General features: G+C 37.3%; 1 protein-coding gene across 1 annotated transcript in view; it reads right to left on the bottom strand.

Moving 5' to 3' along the window:
- cryl1 (crystallin, lambda 1) overlaps positions 1-10378 on the bottom strand; it is a 25310-nt gene that overhangs the window by 9078 nt on the left and 5854 nt on the right. The window contains exons 4-6 of the mRNA XM_015015647.1: positions 6697-6858; positions 5858-5953; positions 4401-4499 (exon numbers count right to left, since the gene is read on the bottom strand). Of these exons, the coding sequence (XP_014871133.1) occupies positions 4401-4499; positions 5858-5953; positions 6697-6858 (357 nt within the window). The remainder of the gene's footprint in view (positions 1-4400; positions 4500-5857; positions 5954-6696; positions 6859-10378) is intronic.

Below are 10378 nucleotides of genomic sequence, written 5' to 3'. Positions count from 1 at the left end.
ATGGTTGACCAGAGATTTATTAGATACTAAAGGCTAGGAAATCACTTCATAACCAAACTCTGGTTCCCTGGACTTCATACTTTACAAATATGGTGTCTTGTGGTAATTTGTTGAACTTGATTTTACTTTATAGCATTAGAGTAAAGTCAACTGAAAACAAGTGAATGCCACACATTTCAGATTTTTATTATTCTTCATTACTGTTGCATCCCTTTCCAATTATACACAATGTTATGTTTCTCTATCACATACCAAAATAAATAAATAAATAATAAAAATAAATAAATAAATAAATACATTGACGTTTGTTGTTGCAAAACGTAACAAAAAGTGGAGAAGTTTCTGTAGTGCAGAACAAGCCAACGCGTTGCAGAGCTGGATGGCGACGACGCCACGAACAAAGCAGGGTGTCAGATTAAACTCTGAAGAGGCAAGAACATGTTATTTAGAGCAGCCCAACAAAGCTGCAACTTTCTATCTCTAATGTCTTCTCAGTGCCAAATTGTTCCTGATCTCGTCTTTAAACACTCTCACTATATAGAGTTTCTCCAGCCCAGCAGCTTCTGTGCAGGGAGGAGACAGCTGAGGATGGAGGGATGGAAAGAGGGCCAGACGGAGGGAGTGGTTCAGGTATCTCTGGGTTTGAGATGCCTGTTGGCTGACCACAGTGGAAACAGATACAGAGAGGTGGAGGAACGGGACAGGGTCGCCTTTGTTTGGCCCCTGCGTCCAACAACGGCGCTGTTATCTGAGAGAAATGGGGTCTTTTCTCTCCAGTAATCACTGGGGGTAACGAGGCGCTTTCTCAGCCGCTCTGCTTTCCACCGCTGGCCTCGACTCAAGGCCCCGGTTTTTTTTATTTTTTTTTATGGGTTTGTGTGTACTTCGAGGAGCGAGGGAGAGTTGTGTTACGTAAGGAGGAACATATAAGATTGCAACCAGAACGGCGTTCCTGATAATCGACGCAGAACTTTGCATCCTGTTTGAGTTTTTTGTTTTGTTTCGCAAACCCAGCAGCTTTTGTTTTTACAGCTCATTCTATTTCTGATGAGGGTTTAAGTAGGGCGCATCAGCAGAAAGATACAATGTGTGCTTTTGCTATTATTTTTGTCCGCCGCCTTTCTACTTTTCCTTCTTCCTTATTTTTTTCCAGGTTTTTTGTGTGAAACAGGCTGATGAAGCCTACTGAGCAACAGCTGCTCTGTGAAACAAATTTTTTCTGACTGCAGCGACTGGTGATGGAGTGTTTAGCGAAACTACAGAGCTGCATTTAAAACTGCATTGAGAAAACATCTTGGAACTCCGTGAAGCTAAAAGAAGGCTAAATATTTCTATTTTGAAGCATATTTTTGATAAAGTTTCTAATAGACAGCAGAGGTCAAATAAGTTTTATATTTGACCATTTTTTTTTATATACCAGTTATTTGTAACTGGTATATAAAAAAATATACCAGTTGCAAATAACTGGTATAGAATATATGCACTGTATAAATATACACACTTATACATACAGAACTTCTTCTGTTTTTGCTTTTTTGTCACACTTCAATATTTTAGATTATGAAACCGATTTTAGCATCATATTCCTATTTTATGGCATTATAAAAGTTAGTTGACCACTAATAAAGTGTTGTGACCTCTTTTGGCACAATCTGTAAATTGCAACCATATCCGCTCTCAACAGCCGTTTTTTTTCTATATGAACTTATATTATGAGACACTTACCATAAATTTCTGCGTCTTACACTCAGTAAGACACTTGATAATGAAAACAAACCAAATCGCATGAAGGTCGACACCAATTAAACCAGCTATGAATTTTACGTTGCTTTTCTGATCATTTTAGTAAGTGGAAGATGAAATAAGCAAATTCAATAAAACAAATTTTCTAAATTTTAGAATTAAAAATAAGTGATTTTCAACTTTGTTAAGTATCTTAATGGGCCACTATTCTGTAAAATCTACTTTTTTAAACTTTACGTCATGTTATAATGTTATTCCCTCATCAAAATCATATCTAGAGTGTTGATTTGATTCTTTCAGGCATGTTTGAGAAATCCTTTAATCTCCATGGCAACCATTCAGCTGTGCAAAACGCCTGGTTGGACCTAGCCCCGCCTTTGAGGCACAGCTCCTCCTCAGAGCTGAAGTTTCTAAACTTCAGAGCTTCTGAAGCTTCAGAAAGAGCAGGAGCTTCTTAAAGAGACAGAGGCCCTATTTCAAGGTGTTAAATTACAAAGTGACATTTTTTAAAGTCATATTTGATATATGCAGCATTTTTATAACAACTTAAGGCGACATTGTTACTTGATCGTGATAAAAATGCACTATATGCCTGGAAAACACATATAGAGCGATTCAGATATGAATGATGTAGCAATCCTGACTTTTAAACTTCTGTCAGCAGTAAGTCACAAATACAATGGTGAGTAAACATCTTCAGCCCTCCTGTGTTTCCTCTGACCCAGACCTTTGTCTACTCCTTTTGTGACCTTGAGTAATGTTTGCTCAGGCCTGACGGAGGCTTGCCTTATTTTTCTGCCTTCTTGTCTTCTACCTGGAAAATCTTGCTGAAGCGGTCTGCAGCGAATGTCTCTCACATGCCGCTGCGTCCGGCAGCAGTGGACGTGACAAAAACAGCTAAGTTGTGCCTCCTGCTTGCATTAATGAGGCATATGTATGCAAATCAGCTCAATTAGACGCTTACTGTGCTTCCAACACAGGTTGGCAATCGTTGAGAAGGACACAGTTTCCCCTCATTTGAGCTGATTTACAATGAGAACCTGTTTGACTGAGCCGACAACACAATGAATCTGCTACGAGCCTCAATTACTTTATTTGTTGTACAGTAAAAAAAAGTTGAATACTCATTGGTTTGTTTTTATATTTTGTTAAGCAGAACAATAACTTCAGTTCTACATGATGCATGGTGTTTCTGAGACGTTTCATACATACCGATGTCACGCAGCTACGCCTTGTGTGGATGCATGTCACTTACAAAACGTAAAAAGGCCACTAACATTTTGAGTGTCGACAGCCTGTCCGGGGTGCGCCTCATCTAGTGACTGGAGGGACGAGTAGGACTAGTTCCAGCCTCCACTCACACAGCTGGAGCGTCTTCAAAATGAAATTTTTGAAGTGGCAAAAGTAAAAAGTGACAAAAGTTGTGCAAAACGCCTTTGTCGTAGACAAATGCCACTTTGTTATAGACAAAGTGGCATTTGGCATTTTGGCCCGCTGGGGCCTCGGAGGTCACCCTACCCGACATAAACCTGAAAATAAAGCGATGACGAATGTCATGAGCGTGAAATCTCGTGTGACGAATGCACAGATAAGGAGCGAGACGCTCAGCTGTAACTGCAGTTGAATTTCCTTGAAGTAATTATCTGTGCGTTAATTCCTAGAATAAAAAAATTGACTCCCAGCACCTGTTCGTTGGGTAACGGTGACTAACACATTGCGTACTCACCAGACTGCATACCTCCGCGTCTCATCAGTGGGATGATGAGCCACTCATTCATTCAGTGACTCCTCAAAATCTCACAGCTGTGAGGAGAGGAGGAACTTTGCTGCCACTTAAAGAAGCTGCATGGATAAACCTCACGAAGCTCAGCAAGCAAAACCTCCCAAGCGCTCAATCGTAAAAAACAACAAAAGAAATGTAGTAGCGAAACAAGTCTCAGTTCAAAAGGTTCAAAGTTCAACAATAAATAGTTTGGAATCCAAAGCAGCAGCAGCACTGACTGCTGCCTCTCAAGATTATTTCATATCTAGCCACTCTTTAGGAGAAACGACATTAACGCAGCGGCACATTTCTGCTAATCTGCTTATGGCAGCGCTAATTTTTTTTGCTTAGCGCAGGAAACCACTTTAGCACATCTGCTAACTTTGAAGACATTTACCGGTGGCACACTTCACTTTTCCTAAAGCTGCAGTTTGCGTGGCTGTTTTATAAACTTTCAGTTGAACAAACGTAGATGTCTGTGTTGACGTTTTGTTTGCAATTTTTCCAAGTAGACGTTTATATTCATGCTCTTATTTTGAAGGGGGCGAAACCTATTTATGTTTACTTTCTTCCGTACCCAGAATGCATCGCTGTAGAACTACAGTTTAAAATCGACTGACATCCAGAGCGCTTTCTGACCGAAGCCCTTCTGCGGTCCATTAGACTGTTGCAGCTCACAAAGTAAGTTCATCATCGAGAAAGAAATATCGGAGCAATATCTCAAGAAAACAGCCAAGAAGTTAAAGCTTGGGTTCAAATGACAAAAAACCACCACATTGGTTAATACATTGGTCACGCAGGTTAAGACATTTTTGTGAAGAAAATGTCTTGACTTGAAATAACAAGTTGTTCTAAAATAACAACAATAGAAAGCCTCACCCCGACACTTACTTACCTGGACCAGCCTCCATGACTCAGCAATAATTGCAGCCTGAACTCTGTTGACGGCAAAGCCGTCTATCTCCTTCCTCAGCAGGACGGGCGCCTGGCCGACCTGAACCAAAACAAACCGGAAGTCAGGCAGGAGAGCCACAGAACCAAAACCTGAAATTTAAAGCTTCCTATAACCTCGGACGGTTAAACTGTTTGTCAGGGATTTTGCATTTTCCTTCAGATTTACCTACAAGAAGTGACAAAGACATTGCATATCCCTACATTAATTTTTCCAGCATATGCATAAGGTCTATTTCACTATTGTCATAATTAGAAGTGAAGGTATCCACGGTTAATGAAAGAGAAATATGGATGGATGGTCAATACTTTCACAGATTAGGCAACAGGTAATATTTGTCCACAGAGTTCATTTAATGGTTTAATACACCAATAAGGATATGGACTTAAAAATGATCACGATGTTTTGAGGTATTATTCTGATAATGATAAAAATGATGACACTATTTATTAAATCTTTTTCAGGTAACTGTTTGGCTCTGACTGCATGACACAGCAGTCACGACTCCACAAACCCAGATAATGATCTTTAAGAAGATCCCTATTTGTAACACGCTTCTTTAGGACAAGAGTGTGATTTGTATCACTAAACTGCACATATGTTCAAATTTACTGATACTTTCATTGACCAAACAGTGGAGAAAATAGTGAAACCAACAATCTCTTGGCAAAATGGACAGGTTGTGGATGTTTTAAATATAATTGATTGGAATTTATGGTGACAAAGAAAAACCAAACTTCTTATCATGACAAGAAATTTGTCATGATAAGATACGATAAGTGTCCACCCCTGTTTAGTGGTTTTATGTTCTCAGGAAAAAAATGAAAAAATTCATGAATTCCTTCTTCAGAGTACATCCTGCAAACCTCAAGGCCTGGCCATGAAATATCAATGACACATAAAGTTCAAGACACTTCAGTACCAGATCAGCAATAGCAGTGTGGACAAACTGGTGTAGAAATTCTTATAAATACATAAAAGACAAGTAGCAAACCCTGAAAATTATAAAAAATAATCATAAAACTACAAGCTAAGCACTACAAACCCAATAAAGACAGATTTAGGAGTGGACTAGACAACAGGTAAAAAAAATTAAGTTAAGATTCACAGGAAAGCTCTGGCTTCTGGGAACAATCTCCCAGTTGTTTCCAGGGATTAAACGTTATGAAGTTTGAATTTTAAGTCCTACAAAATCCTTCTTTGAATCAGTGATTTATTGGTTATGGATCAGCAGCTTAAACAGGCATTTTCAGCTGTCATGTAGAAAACGACTCAGAACCATCAATCCAACCTGCAGCGCTGGTTTGATGTCACAGCCCCATTATACCAGCCAGTCATTTCATCACCCCGACATGTTCTAACTTCAATGCTCCACGGGAAGTTTAATCTGTAATCTGCACCTTGGTCATCAGAGAATGGGCGGCGTCCATAACGGCTGCCACGGTCTCAGGGTGAGGCACCAGCTCGACCAGTTTCACGTAGTAGGGTGGGTTTACCTGGAGGGAGAGAGACACGAACGAGGAAAGCTGATTAGGTCACTAATACATGGCATGCCAGGCCACAACATGACGCAGCATAATCCTTTTATCAGAATATATGGTCACAAAATCTATTGTGGAAAGATACTGCAACATCTAAAACTCGTCAATTTTTATGCTTTTCTGGAAGACGGTTGATTTGTGTCGCTTTGTGTTTGTGGTCGGAGATGGAAATACAGTGTTTTTTTGTAGATAGGGAAAAAAAACGCAGATGTTTTGAGATTAATCTCAGAAATGTTTTGGAAGCAAAAATACAAGATTTCTGGGTTTGAAAAGTTGTGAATTTGCGAGAGAAAACTCACAAATTTTCAAGTTAATCTCAGAAGTTTTCTAGAAAAAGCATTGACATTTCTGAGTTTGAAAAGTCAAAAGGTTTCGACTTTTCAAACTCAGGGTACATCACTGTCACCCCGAGGAAATTTAGTCTCGGACGCAAAAGTCAAAAAGTTTTGACTTTTCAAACTCAGAAATTTCCATGTTTTTCTAGAAAATTTCAGAGATTAACCTAAAGAAATTTCTGAGTTTTTTCTAGCAATTTTTAGGCTTTTCAAACTCATTCATTTCTTGCTTCTTCTCTAGAGAATGTCAGTTTTTTGGCAGAAATGTACTCCTTCTTTTTCACTTTTCTATCCACATTGGCCCTAACACACGTCATCACAAATTCAGTCGGACTTTTGCTGCGGTTCTGTGTTGGCACCGACCGGATGGGACACGAGGCAGCGGCTTCTCTCCTGCACTTTGGCGAAGACGCTGCTGGGCACCAGGCAGGAAGTGGAGCTGCTCAGGATCACCGCTTTACCCACGAAACGTTCCACTTCCTGAAAGACGCTCTGCTTGACTTCCAGCTGCTCGAAGACGCACTCCTGGAACGCAGGAACACACACGCAGATTCGTGACTGGACGAATCATTTACTGCAGCACCTTAAACTAACATCCTCTGTTCTTACAGTTGATGCCTTTTCACAGATTCGTTTAAAAAAAAACAAACTGAAAAAGGAAACAAAGGAATAACCTTTGTGACTGTTGATACAAAAGACTCAAAAATAATAAATTAGTCCACGTAACACTGCTTACACACACTAAGATTATGATACAAAAGCATATTCACTGTCACCCCGAGAAAAATTTGTCTCGGACGCAAAACGTCCCACGCTTAACAAATAAGACAAGAAAAATACAATATAATAAAATAAAATACAATATCTGTTGTGTTTGTCATCACAGAACAACTAAGCCATGCCCTTAATATATCTTTAAAAGACAAAAACAAGATCATTATCAACAGTTTCTCTCTTTTTCCTCACATGTTTGACATTTATGCTTCATAATTTAACTGAAAAAACAGCCAAATCTGTTAAAAGGAAACAATAACAATTAAGTATTTTTGGATTTTAACGTGAAAGAACAAAATATCTACAGTGAAACACAACGGAGGGCAAATATTGGGGATAAAGGGTTAACTCTCACATCATGTGGAAACGGTTTTGAAGTTATTTGACTGGTTTAATACAAAGAAAACTAAACTGATTTTCTACTTTTTCATTCTCCTTCACGCTAAATCCATGTGGATCGTTAATCTTAGTCCCAGAGTTCACAGTTCTGTATAAAGACTCAGAAGAGTTTAGCAAACTCCACATTTCAGCTGTGATCCAAACACTCCTCTTTGCTGCCGTTTCTACAGGTGAGATTTTACACGTCGCTGTGCTTAATGTGCAATAAAAATAAATACGGATCATTGAGTCAAGAGCCGGTGGGTAAAGCAAACAGGGCTCCGTGTCAGATCATATTTACACTCCATTTAAAAAGAAAATCATGGATTACTAGTTAAAAGGTCACAGACACATTGATTAACCTAAAAAGTCAAGTTATAAATGAGAAAAATGTTTGATTAATTGTACTTGGTGTTAAGAATGGCACCTGTGATTTTGTAGAAAAAATCATAATAAATAAATCCTAATGTGGAATTATTTCCTCACTAAATAAAAGTGCTCACATTAAAATTGAGATTTTTCAAAATTTTTTTCAATCTCTATATTTATTTAGCCCCAAATATGGATGTAGACAGACAAATCACAAGAGAATAATATTTAGAAATGGATGAGCATCATGAAACCTGTGCATTAAATGTCCTGTAAGTTATTAAACGATTCTAATTAAACTCTTGTTTTCAGGTTCACTCAGAGTCAGCATTCAGGTTTTATGTGACACACAACTATAAATCTGTGTCATAGTTACACAAGAAAGTCACACAAGAAAGTTGTGTAACTTTAAAGGGAATCAATGAAACTGATAGTAATGGTAATACAAAATATAAAAGGAGATGTTTTGAGTACATAAATCAATTTGTTATGGATATGAGGATTTAAAGTCATGCTCCACTTACAAGTGTTAATTTATCACATTTATTTTGATACATTTTTTATCATAATAAAATTTAGATTTCAGTAAACTGTCCATATTGTCAGAATTTTTAGATTTACTATTAACTCCACTGTTTTATTTTTTTCCAATGAACGTATACATAAATATCAATACATTTGAAAATATGTGTGCAGTTGAGTGATACGAATCACCCTTCTTTATGTGACCGGTGTCCTATAGAAGCGTGCTACAAGCAGGAATGTTTTAGTGTATTTGTGTTTGTCACTCATGCTTCCTCCTCTCGACTAAAATATGTGATTGACAGGGAAGCGAACCGTCGGGTAGCTTCATGTGGTAAGAATACAGAAGGTGGAAACGATACCAAAAAAGAAAAACATTGTTTTGCGTCGTATTTCCTTGTCTACGTTATTTCTTGGAAGGCCGCTTCAGTGATGTGAGCGCTGATTTTTTTTCCCTTCCTCTGATCATATCTGCTGGGAAGAACAGCATCATTGTCTTCTGGGCCTCCTTTGGTTCTTTGTTTAAAAAAGGTCAGCTTTCTATCCGATTCCAGGTGACTGGTACAACATTTTAAAAGGGTTTTAGTGCTGATTGTAGTTTGGGTTCCTAAGAGTGGCGGGGGTAACAAAAGGAGATTAGGGACTTTCATCATCAGGAGGTCAAAGTGTGAATTAAAAACCTCCTGTGTGTTAAAGAGCAGCGTAAAAAAACAACAACAAAAAACTCCCTGCATTTTGTCTTTGCTTTAAAATGCAGGAATCATTTGGTCAAACATCAGACTTTTCTTCTCCTATTCAATAAATCCTTCAAAACAAATAACTCACAGCATCATCCACCTACAAATGCAATTATATTCATTATTTGAGTTCATTACCTGTACACACACAGATGTTTGAAAGTTTTATTTTTGTTAACTGATGATTTTCCGCTCAGAACTCATGAAAAACCTGACATTTAAAATTAGGATGTTCCATTATATCAATAAAAAAAAATCTATTTTAAAAATAGAAGTGTGAACTTAATGAAAAGTATATTTAGTACCTGCTTAAAAGTTATTTTCAAAAGCTACATTTAATCTGACAAATGAAACTCTTTCTCGTGTTCTGATTGATTGAACATCGCTTTAGATATTTGTGCCTTTTATCTGTCTGTCTATTATCTGACATCATGTGATTGGGGAATAAAACTGAAAAACAAATATTTTCCCCCCATCCATTTTCTTTTTTGACAAACATTGAGCAGAAAATTTGAGAGAGCAAATTCCACATTTTTTCATTTTTATTTATTTATTTTTTGCATTTGAACTCAATACTTTGTGTGTTTTAGCTCGTCTGACATGTAAGAGTTTTACAATCATTGCATCTCAGTTCTGGTTTTAATAAATAGAGACAAACAGGAGCCGTAACCAGGGCAGGATGTGATGTCACCAAGAGCCTCCAACCGTCCTCTTTTTCTTGTTTACGACAAAAAAAATCTGTAACAGAAAATAAAACCCTGACGCAGTTCAAAGTTAAACCGGGCATATTTTTTTGTTGTTGTCAGATTTCTCTGAAGTCAAACTGAAAGCTGTTTTACTCCACAGAGAGAAGATGAGCTCATCCGAATGAGTTTGTAGCCTTTAAATCGCTGTCAGACACTTCTTGTTTTTATGTTGCTGTTTTGAACATTGAGGTTTTTCTGCTCATTTCCAGTGAACTGCTCCTTTAATTAGCAACAGAACAAAAACAAGAAAAAAAATTATTCAACAAATACTCTTTGCTTTGGTTTTAGGATGAGTAGAGTTCAGAAACCAAATGTGTGTGTGTGTGTGTGTGTGTGTGTGTGTGTGTGTGTGTGTGTGTGTGTATATATATATATATATATATATATATATATATATATATATATATATACATATATATGTATATATATATATATATACATATATATGTATATATATATATATATATACATATATATACATATATATATATATATATATATATATATATATATATATAT

The sequence above is a fragment of the Poecilia latipinna genome, unplaced genomic scaffold (genome assembly GCF_001443285.1).
Source record: "Poecilia latipinna isolate Pla-1442-1.1 unplaced genomic scaffold, P_latipinna-1.0 Scaffold1937, whole genome shotgun sequence".
NCBI classification, from domain to species: domain Eukaryota; kingdom Metazoa; phylum Chordata; class Actinopteri; order Cyprinodontiformes; family Poeciliidae; genus Poecilia; species Poecilia latipinna.
This window is presented reverse-complemented; position numbering and strand designations above follow the sequence as displayed.